Raw genomic sequence first — 19,077 nt, forward strand, 5'->3', positions numbered from 1 at the left:
ATATTAGACTTGAAAATCAGTATTTAGCTTATTAACATTACAGATCTTATTAACATTTTATTCTATTTTTTTCTCTTGCTTAAGCATTCATAGTTGCTTTCATGTTCAAACTTCCAGCTTTATGGGCAGGGTGATTAAGAAAGAATGTACTTTAATTACTGTATTTTTAAATGTTCTAAAATTGCTTGCTGGCATACAAAGGCAATGTGGATAAGAAATGAATGTATTATTACCATGAGTTTGAGATGGTCTGAATAAGTTGTTCAAGGCTTTTTTTCTGTACCAGTTTACAGCCTTCACAAAGTCCTACTAACAATATGTATGGTTCCACTATTGCTTTTCTCTTTATGTAACAGTAAACATTTACATATGAAGCGATAATGAAGTGCAAAGGATTGATTACCATTTAATTACTCCTTGCATAGTAATATTGAAGTTCCATATAATTGTATGAACAATATGGTTAAATGGTCAATGTAATATGAAGGATAATTTTGAATATGTGATGTTTGCCTATACAAACTCAGTAATGTAGCCTGGTATTTAGAAACTTTTCTGTACATCAGTTTCTTCAGTATTGTCAAAGGCAAAGATCATGATATATATGCCGTGGAGGAAGACTCCATTTTTAGAATTTTTTTGACCCAGCTGCATGAACCTGTATCTTTGACCTTTTTTTTTTTCGAAAATTGCTTATGATTTCCTGCCTGCAGTGCATTTTGAGCTTGTAATGTAACCATGATTTTCAAAGATTGATGCCTGATTTAGAAAAGGATCTTTGTACAGGAGCAGTCTCCCCAATTTGCACAGTCAAGTCCACTGCAAGTTAGTAGTACATATTCTTAAAACCTTTTTCTGAACACAAGTGTTACTTAAAAGGTTTCTGTAGTGCAAATCCTATCCTTTCAAAAGTACGACATAGCTAGCAGGCCTGTAAAGTCTCTGTAAAATCATCTCTCTGATATTTTCTTTCTTTCTTTCTTTCTTTCTTTCTTTCTTTCTTTCACCTGTTACATGAAAGTAAAATCCACAAAAGAAGCTTTGGCAGTGTTAGTGCTGCATCAAAAGGCTATGACATACTAGTTTAATTTGATGGTTCTGTTGATTTCCAATTCTGAGAATGGCTATAAAAATAGAAGTGACCTTTGTTTTCAGTAGAATTACTTGAATTGCTTCAGCTCTTCAAAAGCAAAATCAATTCTACTCTAACTAAATCAACATGGAATTTTATGTTTCTTACAAAAGATTTTTTTTCCTCCTAATTTTTAGTCTGATTTAGACTCAGTTGAGACTACTGTTGTCGTTAATCATGTTTATGATGATGGCACTTAAGCAATCCAGCAAGGATCAAAGCTCCATTGTAGGAGATCCTATACAAACCCTTAACACTAGGCACACCCTGCTCTAAACAGTGTATTATCTGAAGAGGCAAGACAGACAAAACATAATGAAATGGAACACAAGCAAAGTAATCAGTATGGTGATGAGAAGCATCATAAGGCGGGGGGGGGGGGGAGGGGGGGGGAGGAACAGAGGAAAGAAGGATATTACAGAGGTGTGTGACAGAAGAAAAAATTATTCTTAGATACACATAGTTGAATTTCAGAAGTCACACAGTGAAAGGGAGTCGACAAGTTAATTTTACAGAATGACGAGGCCCAGAGAACCGAAGATGATAATAAGATGATAATTTGATTTGTCTCTGAAGAAAATTAAAGTTAAAAAAATTTTTAGGTCTCATATACATAGATGTTATGAGCAAAAAGCACCACCAAGCATCTCTTTAATTTATTGAACAGTAAGGACAGAAAGACAGTTTAAAAGCATTTTAAGTTTAAATAAAGTCTGACACTGACTTTAATACCATATTTATTTTAGATTTAGAGGGTAAGAGTAAGGGGAAAAAAAGTTTGGCATTCCTTTGTGACATATAAGATGGCAACAGCTCTTTGGGGAGAATGAGTCAGATGGATGATCTTGAGCAGTTATTGTTCTTATTAGTGGCACCTGATTTGTTTTCATAGAAGATTAGGAGGCAAATGATAAAGATGGCCAAAAGGGAGAGTTGGGGAAAAAAGTACAGGCGAGACAGAGAATGTAAGTGTCTCCTTTTCTCCTTAACCAAGCTGCAAACAAGAGTTGGCAGTGACTAACTAGCACAGTAGATGCTAACTCTTGTATACAGCTTGGCTCAGGACTAAGACAGAAACAGGGAACACACTTGCAAAGAATCTTCCAGTCCATCTTTTCTATGTTTTCTATTAAAATATGACAAGCTTTGTAGGACTTTCATTACCTTGCATAACTGAATAATATTGACCCTTATACCACTAGTGAGAAGAGACTAGAATATGCAGCTAACAAGAAGTAGTCCAGAGACATTGAGTTTAGGAATTTAGTCACTTTATCAAATTTTCCTACCCAGAGATATACTGAGGGTAGGCAGTGTGAATACTAATTGGATTTAGTTTCCACAGAATGGTCTCTCCAATTTTAAAGCCTGTAACTGAAAAATGCTGAGGAGAATCATATTTGCTACCCTTCATCCCCACATCCTCTATGTCTATGCTTCACCCAGTTCTGCAGCTCCTATGCCATGTATTACTGAGTGCAATCATATACAAACTTAAGATGAGTGTTTTCTTTAAATTATTTATATTACGTGAACATTATGTTAAGCTTAAAGATGAGTAATAAGCTATTTTGAGAAAAATACTGCAACATGATAAACATTAGCGTACAGTACATTACCTGTACTGTATGATCCATCCTGATTTAATAGGTATTGTAGTCTTAATAAACTAATTACCTCTCTTTTGGAAGCTATGTATTCAGCCAGTAGCTCTATTAATTGGGAAAGGCTTTAAGACCTAGTAGTGTTTCCACAAGGGATAACTTCTGAAAGTGGATAAGCAAAATTGATTTATAAGAAGTAAACACGAAGCTAATCTGCAACACAGATTAAAGATCATAATACAAAGCTCATGATACCCAAATTAAGGTGTTTTTACCATTTCCCTTCCAATGTAGTATGAAAAATTCTCTGATAAAACCAGCGGTTTCAATATAAATGCATAGTATGTTTGACTTCCAGATGTCATTACCCAGAGAACTATTCAGCAAGACACTCTGAATCTACAGAAAAGGATCTCTTTCTCTTTGAAGAATGAAGATGCTATTATAGAGACAAGCTGCAGATTAGCTCAAACTTTTGACCTAGACAGCAATCTCTATCAGATGGGCTGTACTTAAAAGAAGAGTCGTTTTGTGAATTACAGTCATAGAGGGAATCGATAATCTAGCTCAGATTAATCTGAGTAGCTCAGTAGGGAAAATACCAACTAGAAGAGAAATTAGAATTATATGTTACTTCCTCAAGAAATCTTTTATGCAGTTAGGCTGTTCATGATAAATGCATTCACTGATGTGAAAAAGGATTTGAATGCATTCAGTGCCATTAACATTAATAGGTGTTATACATGCAAGGATCCAAAGCATCAGGATGACAGGAGAGTGTCAATTGGATACAAAAGCCTTCTTGTTTTGAGGAAAATTGTTAGTTCCTCATGGTAACAAGGCAGCAAGAGAAACTCTTAAAAACTAAGAAAAGCTAAGAAACTGCTTTCTGAGCACTACTTAATTGGCATCTGTGATGGAACCGTCAGTTGTCAGCTCTTACAAAATGCTGTTGCCCTTTGTATCTACACAGGACTGCCTTAACTATGTAAGAGAAGTTATTTCTAATCCATAGGGTGACTGTTAAACTGAGAATGCTAACAAAGGGTTGCAATGGGTATTTCAGCTCTCAAGGGTTTTTTTTCTGCATGTAAAATTTGTGGTTTAACCAAAAGTATTCTGTAGCACACTTGGAAATGTTCAGACTAAAGCTGTTCAAACAAATGAGTTAACAATTTTGTTTTAATACTTAGTTGGCTGAAAACTTAAAATTTCTAGGCAACTTTTACACTAAAAAAAACCTAGAACAGCCAAACAGCTTAGCAGCAAAGGAGATCTTTTGCCTTTACTCAGAAAGTAGTTGTAATTTCTCTCATTCACACTGTAATTTAAAAGCTTCATATAGTTTTTTAGCTAATTATTTCCCTAAACCTTTGTATATTTTTTGTTATTCATGGAACATGGGTGTAAGAAAAGAACATGGTTTCTAATGCTGTGATTTTATCATAAAGATAGGAATAAATCTTCTAGGAGATCACTATAAAGAAATTTCTTCTTTAGTTCCATATTATTGGAAACATCAGTGTTTCTTAATTGATGATGGAGGCTGCCAACCTGATAGTCTAGTTGCTACTAGTTCTACTGGCCTTTATCAGTAGACTGTGTGGTAGTATAACTTCTGACACTGTGTAGGAAAAAGAGCTGGTTATGCAGAGTAATCTAAGAATCTATCTGAATGCTCAAGAACCTATTATTTTTATTCATTTAGTTTTAACATGGAAATACTATACAAGAAACTGAATCTGCCACACAGGTGCTATCTTGCTATGACACAGATAAGGTGTTTTCTGATGTAGTGTGCTTTTAAAAAGTGATGGGTTTGGCCATTGGTAAATGACTGCTAAATCTTGCTTCCTTATTGACATCATCTAGCCCATCTCCAATGGAAAATAATTACTTCTAAAAAAAATTTACTTAGGACTTTCCTCCTACATATTTTCAGACACAAAATTCCTATCTTCCAAATTCTCTGACTTCCCTCAGGATGAACTTTCAGATGTATTTATACACTATGAATACAAAAATATGTGATGTAAAAGCTTACATCAGGAAGTCAGTAATATGGAGTTTTAGAATATTTGTGTGATAAAGATGATGACTGATTCCTATTGGGATTCTGAACTATGCTTAAGTGAACCTCATCTCTGAACATCTAAGTACCTCAAAAATGTTGTTCCATCCTTAATATTTTTTTTAAATATACAAATAAATATCAAAGGAATTGCGGTCTTGATCATAGTAATAATTTCCATACTGCATCAGGTAAAATTCTTCCTTCCCAAATTGAACTGAAATTGCCACATGTTAGAGGAATTCTTCAGCATAGGAAATTTTCCTGTTATATTTGCATTGATGCATTAAAAAGTCAGTTCTGGAGAGAGGTTGCTACAAATTATTTATGATTTCTAAGGAAAAATATGGTAATATGTCCTACCATTGTCATCTTCAGTGAGAAATGACATGAGAACCAGGGTGAAAAATTCATGTCCACAATGCTAGTCTTGTTTACAGATATATTTAAAGCCTTGGAAATCAATAAAGGTGACTGGATTTTTGTCAATTTCCCAAAGAGTAAAATTTTACAGTGTGAAAACTGCAATTTCTTTTACAGAGAGAATTATTGACCAACTACAAATATTAGGGATTGTTCACGATCAGCTACTCCAAATCCTTCTGCTTCATGAAATGAAGTATTAACTTATCTAGTATTATCCAGTAGAAAACATAACAGAGAGGCTAGCTCTTTACAAGGTGAAGAGCTTCTTTCACAACCTCATGTATTGTATCGATTGACACATTGATATAAGAGTATTTGGAAAGCTGTATTTCATTTTGTAAAAGGATGAATTACTGCTCTGTTATAGGCTTCTTTGGTGACCACAAACAAGCCCAAGTTTCTCTGTGATTCATTTCTTCATCTTTGAACTGGGAATATTAATGCTCTCATCTGAGCTTTATCTTTGACTATAACTCCTCAGGGCAAAGACTGCCTCCTATTGTGTGTATGTACAGTACAAAATATAATGGGGCCACTGCTAGACAAAACAGAAACATCAGCAACATTATAATAGTAACGATAATGATAATAGCACATTTTTACATGCAGCTTGCATTGATCACAGTAGTCTCTAGCTTGAATTAAACCTAAAATACTTTTCTAGAGGTAGCTATAAATTTAGTGGAATCTTACCATTTTGCTTATTCTTTTGCCTTTTTTTTTGTGTTTTACTTAGGGAAATTTAAGTTTTTCTTGTGTGGAGCCACATACAGTGCCTGTCTTTTTCAATGCCACCAGTTACCTTGAGGTTCCTGGTCGTCCAAGCCAGGATCTGTTTTCAGTCAGTTTCCTTTTCCGAACCTGGAACCCCAATGGACTTCTTGTCTTCAGCAACTTTGCAGATGACCTGGGGAATGTTGAGATTGACATAAATGAAGGCAAAGTCAGCGTCCATATCAATGTGACCCAAGTGAAGAAGAACCGAATAGACATCTCATCAGGTAAGTGGGGTTTATTTAATTGGTGTCATTTTTGTTGGTGTTGTTTAAAAGCATTGTGGACCTAAAAATTAGAACAATTGTTTTACAAAATCTAAAATTTAAATTGCAACTCCATTATGTTTCACTGAGTAAGAGGTAGAAAAATATTGAAATAATTGTTAGATTAAAAAAGAAGACACAAATATTCTTATTCTGTCATGAAACCCAGAAAACGTGTCACCCCTTATCTATGAGGCAGCATTGCTTCTTTTTTTCTTTCTTCCATCTGCCTTGCAGTCTTCTTTGCAAAAATACATGGTTTCAAAAGGGGAGGGTACTGCCTTGTTGAGAGTAGCCTAATAATTAGGCTGTTCCTATTACTTCCTAATAATTAGGAAGCTGTCATAAAAAAAAAATAAACCCATTTGTTTTAACCACAAGGCTGGCATGAAAAATATTGTGGCATTCTCTAAGTATGCTGTAGAGTCATGCTGGAGAAGTACCAGAGCTTTCAGTGCCTAACCAAGGAGGTTTTGGAAAATACTGGGTAAAAGGTACAGGATTAGGTTTGTTTCTGGAAGAAAGGGTGTGTGTTGGTGTCAGTTGATCAGCCTTCTAAAATTACTTGATACTTCCATTTCAATAAATTATACTTTCAGTCTAGATTCTTTATGGGCATTTCTGGATCAGCTGTAGCCAGTACAGTGTCAGATACATCATGTCAATTAACACTTTTTCTTGGCAAAGTCATGACCTCATTGTGGGTTGGAAAATACAGTATGGCTTGCAAATAGATCTAGCTCCACATACACTCCCCCCCCTCCCCCCCCCCCCCGGTGATTATTTGAAGTAGCATATATGGCAACCTACTTTCTTAACCTTTTTGTCTGAAATCATCTGTGGTTACTATTTTTTCTTAATTTCATGGTCTCCTCAGTTTTCATCAACAGGATTGATACACTGCTATAGCTGAGAATGAATGACAGTGGGGTTTATGTCTACTCTTCTACTTGATTTCTATTTGTGTGGTGGGTTGACCCTGGTTGGATGCCAGGTGCCCACCAAAGTCGCTCTATCACTCCCCCTCCTCAGCTGGACGGGGGGGAGAAAATATAACAAAAGGCTCGTGGGTCAGGGTAAGGACAGTTTAATAAAGTGATAGCAAAGGTCGCACGCGAAAGCAAGGAAAAAACAAATGATGTCATTCTCTACTTCCCATCAGCAGGCGATGTCTAGCCACTTCTCGGGAAGCAGGGCTTCAGTACGCGTAGTAGTTGCTCCGGAAGACAAAATGCCCCCCTTCCGTCTCCCTTCACTTAGCTTTTATATCTGAGCTGACGTCATACGGTATGGAATATCTGTTTGGTTAGTTTAGGGCAGCTGTCCTGGTTATGTCCTGTCCCAAGATCTTGCCCTGCCCCAGCCTGCCATTGAGGGGAGGGCAAAAATGTTGGAGAGACAGCCTTGATGCTGTGGGAGCACTGCTCAGCAGTAGCCAAAACACTGGTGTGCTATCAACACCTTTCTAGCTACTGATGCAGAGCACAGTGCTATGAGGGCTGCTATGGGGAGTATTAACTCCATCTCAGCCAGACCCAATACAATCTCCACCCCTTATTCCATACCATTTGCGTCCTGCTCAGGTCCCACATAATTTAATACAGATATCTTCTAACCATACTATTGTATTTAATTCTCATTACTGAAATCCTTTCTTACCAACACTTACAACTGAAACTACATACTTAAACCACTTTTATACCCAACTTAGAGATTTATACATTCTTATTAATTACTATCCCCTGTCCTTTAAGAGATAGATATTCCATGGGCTTCTTCCACTCCTCCAGATGTTCACACACAGGTTATGACTTGGGCCCCATCCATCAAGATGAGTGATCAGGACAGGAGAAGCAGTATGTTCGATCATTGGGCACCAACACAGGCTTGGTTTGGGTCACCAATGCACTTGTCTGGTTCCTTCCAAAGTTCACTGCTCTGCAGTTCAGGTCATTCCTGCTACATTACTTCCTGCAACATACAACTCACATCACAGATTATTTTTCCCCCAAGGTTAAATGTCCTTGAGGAACACATTGGGTCTCCCCATCCTTCTGCCTTACCCACCAAGTACACCCAGGTCCCTGAACAAAGACAGTCCCATGAATGGGTTTGCCTTTTCCCATGGGAGGTGCAATCCACACTGCCTTCCCCAGCCACTTCCCCATGTGCACCACGGGGACCTTATCTCCTCCCACAGTATGTAGGGGTTTTGTTTGGGCAGGACCAGGATGGGTAGCAGATCCTCTGGTGTTAACTAGCCAAGTGGCTTCTGCTAAATTTGTATCCCAGTGCTTCCATGTCCCATTGCCTAGCGCTCTCAACATAGTCTTCAACAGTCCATTATATCTCTCAATTTTTCCAGATGCTTGTGGGTGATAGGGTATGTGGTATACCCACTCTATGCCATGTTTCTTTGCCCAGGAGCTTATGAGGTTATTTCGGAAATGAGTCCCATTGTCTGATTCAATTCTTTCTGGGGTACTGTGTCGCCATAAAATTTGCCTTTCGAGGCCTAAGATGGTCTTTCAGGCAGTGGCATGGTTTACAGGATATGTTTCTAGCCAACCAGTAGTTGCTTCCACCATGGTGAGTACGTAGCACTTGCCTTGGCGTGTTCGTGGCAGTGGTCCAATGTAGTCAACTTGCCAGGCCTCCCCATATCGAAAGCCCAGCCACCGCCCTCTGTTCCAGGGAGACTTTACTCTGGTGGCTCGTTTGATTGCAGCACATGTTTCACATTCATGAGTGACCTGTGTGATGGCCTCCATGGTCAGGTCCACCCCTCAATCACGAGCCCACCTAAATGTTGCATCTCTCCCTAGATGTCCCGACGTCTCATGGGCCCATTGAGCTACAAATAGCTCACCCTTATGCTCCCAGTCCAGGTCCACCTGAGCTATTTCTATTTTGGCAGCCTTGTCTATCAGTTCATTATTTTGATGTTCTTCAGTGGCACGGCCTTTGGGCACATGAGGTGCCCACCAAAGCAGTTCTATCACTCCCCCATCCTCAGCTGGACAGGGGAGAGAAAAAAGTAACAAAAAGCTTGCGGGTCGAGATAAGGACAGGAGAGATCATTCACTAATTACCATCACAGACAAAACAGACTCAATTTGGGAAAATTAACTCAATTTATTACAAATCAACCAGAGCAAGGTAATGAGAAATAAAACGAAATCTCAGAACACCTTCCCACCACCCCTCCCTTCTTCCTGGGCACTTCACTCCTGGATTTCTCCACCAACCCCCCCAGCAGCACAGGGGGACAGGGATAGGGTTTATGGTCATCACATGTTATTTTCTGCCGCTTCACCTCCTCAGGGCAAGGGCTCATCACACTCTTCCCCTGCACCAGCATGGGGTCCCACCCACGGGAGACAGTCCTCCATGAACTTCTCCAATGTGGGCCCTTCCCACAGGCTGCAGTTCTTCACGAACTGCTCCAGCATGGGTCCATTCCACGGTGTGCAGTCCTTCAGGAGCACACTGCTCCAGCGCGGGTCCCCCACGGGGTCACAAGTCCTGCCAGAAAACCTGCTCCGTGGGCTCCTCTCTCCACAGATCCACAGGTCCTGCCAGGAACCTGCTCCAGCGTGGGGTTCCAACGGGGTCACAGCCTCCTTCGGGCACCCACCTGCTCCAGCGTGGGGTCCTCCACAGGCTGCAGGTGGATATCTGTTCCACCATGGACCTCCCTGGGCTGCAGGGGGACAGCCTGCCTCACCAGGGTCTTCACCACGGGCTGCAGGGGAATCTCTGCTCTGGCACCTGGAGCATCTCCTCTCCCTCCTTCTTCACTGACCTTGGTGTCCGCAGGGTTGTTTCTCTTCCATGTTCTCACTCCTCACACTGGCGGCTGTTTCTCCCTGTCTCAACTTTTTTTTTCCTTCTTAAAAATGTTATCACAGAGGCTCTACCACTATTGCTGATTGGCTCAGCCTTGGCCGGCAGTGGGTCCGTCTTCGAGCCGGCTGGTATGGGCTCTCTTGAACACAGGGGAAGCTTCCAGCAGCTTCGCACAGAAGCCACCCCTGTAACACCACCCCCCCACCCCCCCGCTACCAAAACCTTGCTACACACAACCAATACAATTTGAAAATATATTGTCTACATAGTCATATAAACAGGGACTCGAGGAAATGTAGTAAAAAGAAGAAAATGGCTTTTTTAATGAGAAAACATACATTAAGTAACATTTCATTTGGCAAGTGGACATTTTCACTAGTTGTCTCTTTTCACCCTAGTGATGAAATAGAGCTCAACATGGAATGAAATTAATTATTTTAAAGATAGAACTGAATAAAATATGAATAATAACAACTAAATATCAGAATTTACCTGTTTTGTAAAATGAAAATGTTTTTATTAAAAATACATCATATCTCCTTCCATCATTACAATTTTTTTTAGTACAAAAAATCAGTACCATAGATTACAAGTTAGCATTTTATTGCCTTTGTTATATAAACACACTCATGAAAGAATTAAGTAATGTTTTGATAATACAATAGTGTCTTGAACAAGAATGTTTTGTTAAGTTGCTAGTGCATCATAATTAGGAAAGACATGGAATTATTACCCTCATTCTTTCTTCCTCAGCTCTGCCTACTACAAATCCCAGTTGACAGGGACAAGTGGCTACCTATGATACTTTATGATCTTCCCTGTGCCTTTTTTGTCCAAGGAAGATTTCAGTGCTGATTAGCCAAATATTATGAGAAATAAAAATTTCACCAATTTGCCACTAATTTTGCTCACTGTATATCTTGATATAAAACCATATTCAGATTACATTACATTTACATTCTGGTAAGTAAACACATGTGAAAACTTCTAATTTGCTTTTCTGCTTTCTCCAGACCTCCACCCACAACAAAAAATCCCCAACAACTGCTATGTAAAACCAAAGTATTCATATTCTGACCTTATTATGAAATATTCTGAACTGAATATTCATCAGAGTGAAATCTTTTTAGTCTGTATGATCAGTTTACATAATAGCAGAGAATCACATACAGTCATTAATTTTTATAGTCGTGATGCTGGTTTTGACCTCCATACAATCCAATAGCTACATACTACAGTTTGACTATTTTAAAGAGTTAGTAGTTCCATTTGTTATTACAATTTGTACCATAACAAAAATACATTTATTGTTTGATTTTCATTGTATGGACTTTTTATATTTGCATAGCTATCCTGGGAAAGCTTTGATTTATTTTAATACTTTGTTGCTACTTTTGTCTGTGAAATGAATTGTGTGTGTGAACATAAGAAAGCAAAATATGGCATCTGTTAGGGAAGGCTGCAGAAGGAATGCTTCTGTTGCACAGCAAATATCACAGTGGCCTTCTTGTTCCCTTCTTGTGCAGGGAATTAACAGATGTCAGCATGTAAGTGTGCTGGGCTTAGGTAGAAGTCAAAGTGGTCTGCCTTTGGCACAAAGATTTCTGACTGTTGTGGTCCTATGGATATAAGATGCATACTTTTTCACTGATTATTTTTAACAGCTGGCAAAGCAGAATTTTTTGTAGAGTGTGCAGCCTTCTATGTAACTGCATGTGTAGGATATGAACAATTAGACTTGTGTCTGCTGGGAGCTACGCACCCTGGTTATCACAAAGACTTAGGCAAACTAAAAGCACAGCCTAGTTGCAGGTGTTTTGTATTTCATAGCTTTGCTGTACTTACGCCTGTCACCTGTAATAGCATATTTTCCCTGGAAGAAGCTAAAGTCTCTTAGTCCTTATTCTCCACAACTCTCATAAATTGCTAACTTACTTTCATTAGCAGCTTTTAATGTCAGCTTTCCATGTTAACATTTGTTACATCAGCAGTTCATTCTGGGGCATAGTCTAACTCTGGCTGTAGAAACAGTCATTGAACTGACTGGCAGGAATTACATGAGAGAACCCTCTGCTGATGTGCAGGTGGCAGAGTTTGTTCCTGTACATCTCTGCACTAAAGATACTGGTGTGGAACAGAGTTCTGGTTGTCTTTTTTTCAGTGTCGTGATGTTCCTTAAACACCTTAAAGCTGCATGCACTGAATCAGGGAGCTCTAACTTAGCATGAGTGGAGTTCAGATAAACAGGAGAGTCTAGCCTTCCATCGTATCAAATATAGTTTAATTCCTACCTTTCTCACTGGTAGATGGGTGCTGCAAACGCCTTAGTGAACTCAAAAAGTCCTTATTGAACTACTTTATGAACTGCTTTGTGATGCCCGGGAGGGATCAGACAGTATGTGAAAGATTTTCTTGTCAACTTGACGGAACTTTCATACCTGATTCATTTGAGCTTTTTGTTTAAGGAGAGAAAGGCAGCTGTGGTTTTAAATATTTTGATGACACTTTACAAAAAAAAAAAGAAATAATGCATAGCAGGTACAGTTGAAGAGCTGCACTTCTAGTCCCATATAGTACATGGGCCTGTGTTTACTACTTACCTATAGAGTCAGTAAGGTGAATAGTTTACAGGACATTGTAAAAAGGTTTGTAGACAGCTGTAAGGTTTAGAGGCAACAGCATCAAATAATCAGCAAGCAGAATCAAGTGACTGTTAAGAAGAGTGAGAGCTACTACTAATCTGAGAAATCAGAAATAGGTTTGTACTTTATTTTTTATGTCAAGTGATTGTACTTTTTCTATTTATATGGTGAATGAAGGGATACAATAAGCTAGGGTGGTCGAATAGAAAGCACGAATGCAAAAAGTTTAACTTCTGTGTAAATACAGTGACTATGAGAGGTTTACATAACATGCTGTGGGAAAACATTTGGATCAATAGCAGGCAATTCATGGGAATCATGAAGCAGAGATCCCTTTGCATTTAAAATCATGGAAATTGAGAGTTACCATCAGGCAATGTGTTCTTAGCAGTTTTCTTTGTCTCCCAGTGATCCTTCCCTGCTCTCACCAGTTGTCGGTTCTGGTTTTGTCAGGGATAATTTTATCACAGTGTTAGCAGATCACAGCAAGAGCTTTTTGGTCTTATTTAAAGTTATCCTTTGGTCTTCCAAAAGACAGTTAACAGTTCGTGTATTTAACTGCATGTCCTGCCCACTGGAGATTTCACTATATTCAATTCTTCATGAACTTCTCTCAGTTTCTTAATCAATCTTCTTCATCTTCATTGGAATGATAAGTCATCCCAGTACTTTATTCTTGGAATATTTAAAATAAAAAAAAACAATTATTATATTATTAAAATTTTTTTTTACATCTGAAGCTTCTTCACTCATTGTTTGGAGTTCAAATTTATCTTCAGCTTAAGTATGAGACATTCCTACTGTCTGTCATGCCTTAATTTCCTCTTTTATTCTATTGTTGTTACTTCTAAAAATCACAGGTAGTTGATGTTAGCATTAGCAGTTCCTAGATAACTTTCTGTAGATCACTTCTTGTCTTGCAAAAATGTATTTTATTTTCTTCTTTAATGATGTCAGATAACATTTTTCTTGCTGATCCTTTCATGCTTTCAGTAACTTTCAAACCTCTGCCTCATCTCTGTACATCTGATTAAAGCATTTAAATGTATCTGTATTATGAAAATTTCATATTTATTTTATATGTGCTGAAAAGAATCAGGGATTATTACATATATTGTAGTCCAGTACGTATAATTTTTGTGTTACTAGTAAAAAGCAACAGACTTTTGTGCTGACCTGCCAAAGCAGAATCTCAGGTTTTACTTGACCTGGCTGTAGCTTGTTTAACAGTGGCCAAACGACTAGTCCCTGACCTGTCTTGGGCTTCAGTGTGGTGAATGGTAGAGGCAATAAAGAGCTAGTAAAAAACAGTAATAAATTTTTTACTGCATTAATAAGGTGTACACTCTTTTGCCCATAACACAATTTTGAGTGTAACAGAATATTTTACCTTAATATGCAGTTTAGCTTTAAGTTTGTAGTACATCTGAAATGGGCAAAGATGATTAGTCTTTGTGGTTATATTTAACTGCCTGATTTTTCTTAATGAGCAGATTTTTTTCCTTTTTTTTTTTCATGATTTTGCCAGTTGTTCCTTCAAAACAGGGCTCTAAACAATAAAAAATTCCTCCCCTTTCCTGCCCAGCATTCTGTCAAGTGTCCAGTAAGCACTGTTTAGCTGTGAACAGACTGGCAAAACTGTTGTAAAAGTCAATGGCCTTGATTTTGCTTTTTTTTACCTTAATCTTATTTAGAAACTACCACCATTTGATTGATGAGAGTTATATTAATACGCTGTTAGTAAGAGGAAAATCAGGCCCAGTGAGAGCTGAAATAAAGATTTAATTAGAAGAAATAAGCTACTGACTGTGCAGAATTACACAGGTGAAATACTTAAAGCTTGTGTATAAATCAAGAGTTAAACATCCTATTGACTTTTTCTCTGCATAGTAAACTGTGATTAATATCTTCACAATGTGTATGTCCTAGCACAGGGATTAATAATAGGAGAGAATCTCAGAAAAGTCAAGAGATTTATCTTTACTGCTCCATATAGTTTTGGACTAAATTCTGCTTTTGACATCATGGGATTCAGGCAAACTTCCTGAAAGTTGCTGGGTTTACCCAAGGGATCGATGGAAGCAATGTTCTTGCTTTCTTTAAGAACTTTTTAAAAGCAGATTTCCAATGTAGTTTGGCATACTAAAGGATTCTGATATTTTACTACAGTTTTAAAAGTCATTTAATTTTAGCATATGCTACCTGTTTACCCTAAAAACCTGCTCAAAATTTGTGATCTTGCAATTATGAGAATAAATTGTTGATGAAGTTGTATTTATTTATAAGCTTTAACAAGCTGATGTCTTCTTTCTTGAGCACAGAAGAAATCAGCAACTGGAAAATGTCATACTCCCACATCTCTCTTTGCCAGAAAAACTGTTACAAAACTTTTCCCAAAGCCATGTGCAAATGCTGTTCAGTGCAGGGTTGAGCCACAGCCATGTCCCAGTTGCTTCCTTTTCTTCCACTTGGTTATATCTACCTGCTTCAGCAACTTAACCCAATTTCCTTCCTAATGAAACCAAACTTTTCTGAAGCTTTCAACACAGGGAAAAATTAGTAAGCCATTAACAAACATGAAGACTGTTGCTTTGCTCGAAGAAACAATAGTAGCATTCAAAATAACACTCCCGAGGAATCATCTAATGGCTGTCCAATATTTTTAACAGCAAACCCCAAATCTGTTTCAATATAAAAAAGACCTCTTGAGAAAAGGTGAAGTTTTCACAGTGGCAGATTCTAAAATAATCTCTTCATTAATCCTCTGTTTACTTTCTCACTTGTTGTCTTTTCATTAGACAGCTCTGTCCTTTCATAGCCAAACATTCTCTGTTCAACTTAAATGCTAGAGTCTCTATGAAGATCCCTTGGATTTTACCCCACAGTACAAATGGTAAGTCACTGAAAAAGGACATCATCTCCTTTGGCCCATAGTAGCTTAACAGAGAAGTTTTCAGAGTGTCCAAAATCTTCTGCCATTAAATTGAATTCTTCTGCTTGGAGCTCCTTTTTACCTCTTCCAACTCTCCTAGTTAACATATTGTTCTGTATATCATCTGCTTCTCAAGGCTGTCTTCAGTTCATCCTGTCAACCATAAACTTACTAAAACTTGGGATATTAATATCTTTTTGTCATATTTTCCATATTAAATCAGACTTCTCCCCATGGAATCTCTCTGGGAAGCTTTCCACCCTTCTGTCTTTCTGCTAGATCTCAAGTCATCTGAATTGCAGTTCATTTATATTTTAGATCTTGGGTTAAGATAACATCCTTCAGGTAATAAAATGTCTCTGTCTGACAGATCTAAAGTGGTACTCTTCCAGTGACAATTCCCAAGGACGTTTTACATGGGAATTGAGAAGTATTTTTGCCTCTGTTGCTAAATGAAGGTTTAAATAGGTGATATGTATACACAGAGCAAAAGTGCACTTCTGGTAGGAAGATAACATTTCCCACCAGGTCTTTTCCATATTACTGATATTAGGTTATACACTGAATGTTAGTAAGTGAAGGCAGATACCCGTGAGGCACTTGTCAGCATGATCGAGATGAGAGACACAAATTCTGTCCACAAAAGACAGCATGATGACTTAACATCAGAAGACTCTGACTATTAGAGAATTATTTTCTTCCCAGATAGCCAGTTTTGTCTCCCTGTTTGTCTCTGTATGTTTATTTTTGGCTGATGACTTTAACCAGTGAATGCAGCTACATGAATAGGTATTTGTGGGTTTGAATTCCACAGAACTGAGAAACAGACACGCTTGTAGTAGTTACTATTCTTTCTTCTATGTGGGTTTTTTTTCGTAGTCTGGTTTTGCATCTTAGTACAGTAGATGCTCAAAGCAGTCAGAGCAAGAAATAGAGTTCTTGATTGCAGAGTTTTTCTTCTAAGAAAACTTATGAGTTTAGTTCAAGTTTTTGTGAATTCTGCTTCATCAGTCACTGATTTTCACTGGAGAGTTGCCTACCAAGCACAAGCTATGCATTCTAAAACATAGATGGTACCATTTCAGATACTTCACTGAGAGTAACGTAACTTTTTGTTGGTTGCACTGGTACCTTGCAAGCATAGAGGAACCTGAGAATCAAGAAGCAAGCTGTTGTCCTTGACAGGCTTCCTAAATTTATACAGGAGACTGAATTCAGTTTACTTGTTTTGGCCTCATTTCCTCTGGGCTGCAGAGCACAGTTAGAAGGGACCTTTGCATGTCATTCTCTATTTTAGCACTGAAGGATGAAATAAGGCTTTTTACAACTACTATTTAAGCAGTCACTGTGTCGCACTGAATTTCATTCAGGAAAAAGGTGCAATAGTTAAATAGTAATTTTTACTTTCTGCTAGAAGGAATGTAAATTATGTGAGTAGAGCTGGACAGAACTAGTTGGAAATTTATCCTTTTAATTCTTTTTTAATTCAGTAAGTTTGACAGGTAGTGGAATTAATTTTAGTTGTTTTCCATGTTGCCTTTGCTTACTCCATCCACAACAGTTATTGCCAGTCTGGTTCCAGTCAAGTTCAGTGAAAATTTTGCTTTCGATTTTGATAGATGAAAGATAAGCCCCTTAGCACTGAATGCTACAGAGGTGCCCAATATTTTGCGGTTACCTGACAAACATAGGTTTTTACTTAAGTGGGTCCTCTGTCTGCATATTTTTGTTGAGTACAAAATAGCATGAAGAGACATATCTCTAAAGATTGGTTTAGCAAGCTGAGGATGCTTAGTTAAAACCAGCATTACCTCTTGTATCAGTAAGATCCAAGTGGTGCTGGAAAGGACATGGCAAAATATACTTTTGTTTGCGTTTTAAATTCTTTCAGGAATTACATGTGCTGATTGAGGTGAATGTGGTTTTTTCCATTATTATTTTCCTTTTAGATTAGTAATAAAGAAATAAACAGAAGGATACAATAGGGACAGGAGCTGTAGTTATATTTGTTGTGTTTATGCACATCCTGACAGCAGTAGCCCCAGGACACCATTGAGTATTCATATAATATAAAGGGAGATGAAGGGAATGTTTTCTAATATCTGAAAGACTGGATATCAGAAATATTCTTTCCCCCAGCTTACTAGTTTGCCATCTCTGCCTTCTCTTCCATAAAGGTGGTTCTCTGAGAAAGCCTGTTTCTAGGATGCACACTCCTATGCTGAACACAGTTTGTCATTGATGGTAACGTGATGGTAACCTCACAATAATGTCACCCAATTTCTTCAGCACCGACATGAATACCATTCAGCATCATTGGCTTAAACTTCCTAATTTTGTAAAAGCGCATTTTTCTGTTAATGACAGGATGAGATGGTTCCTGTAAACTTTTCTGTAGATATTAGTATTATTTGAAAAATGTGATTGGACTTTGTGCTATGTTAGATGTGGATTTAATTTTTACTGGAAACCAGTGAGAAAATGCAGGAAATCTGTGTGAAGTCTGTTTTTTACTTCATTTCTATTTCAGAGAGAAATAGTTGGCTAAGCACATCTCATTATAACCCAGCATATGGTTAATCAGCTATAATAACTTAAACATATACTTCTACTGCCTATTTAGTCTGGCAGTTACGATATTTTGTAAATGGCTATGAGTAAGTGGAGTAGCAGAAGGTAAAAAGAATGCACTCACTTTTTATTCAACAGTATAATTTATAGCCACTGTACATATGTATACATACCATTGTGCATAGAGCCATATATCAGTCAGACAATATACTCAGCTAATTTGCCAACTGTGACATGCAGGAAGTTTGCAGAACATCGACATTTGGTAAAATAGTAAAAGCATTTGAATGGGTTTGGGAGATCCAGGGCAGACAGCAGGTGAATCTATACTCTCAGATCACTCCTTGTTTCATCTCAAGGTCCTGCTGCTCTGACTGTCCCCTCTGGAAACAGGCTGTATCACTCCTAGAATATCATCTTTCAGTGGGATCAATAGTTTCCACAACCATCAGCACCGAGATCCAGGAATAGTTCAGTAGCTAGTCTGTCCCAGAGACTATTACAATAGACAGTATGGACAAAACATCAGCTCTTACTCTGTCAGCCTGGCTTGTCCTCCAACACTTTTCTGCAAGGGTCTGCCCCTTACAGACTCTCATGCTCCCTCCTGCCCCACCACCTCCTTCTGTACACACAACATATTCTGGATGTCATTGCTTAAGAAGTGCAAACATCACAGAGTATGAGGTAACCATTTTATTATTCATCACTTTATGAAGAGATACTCGTTTTTAAAATCCTAACATTACCAACATGTCTCAGACCCAAAGAAGGACATGTGGGGTGAGGAGGAGAGCCAAACTGTTATGA

The 19,077-nt window shown here is 38.0% G+C and overlaps 1 protein-coding gene across 4 annotated transcripts in view; it reads left to right on the plus strand.

Annotated features, from left to right (window-relative positions):
- CNTNAP2 (contactin associated protein 2) overlaps positions 1–19,077 on the plus strand; it is a 1,223,788-nt gene that overhangs the window by 589,016 nt on the left and 615,695 nt on the right. For all 4 annotated transcript variants that reach the window (XM_049816392.1, XM_049816394.1, XM_049816395.1 and 1 more), the window contains exon 8: positions 5,970–6,234. In XM_049816392.1, coding sequence (XP_049672349.1) covers positions 5,970–6,234 — 265 coding nt within the window. The remainder of the gene's footprint in view (positions 1–5,969; positions 6,235–19,077) is intronic.

The sequence above is a fragment of the Accipiter gentilis genome, chromosome 14, assembly GCF_929443795.1.
Source record: "Accipiter gentilis chromosome 14, bAccGen1.1, whole genome shotgun sequence".
NCBI lineage: Eukaryota > Metazoa > Chordata > Aves > Accipitriformes > Accipitridae > Astur > Astur gentilis.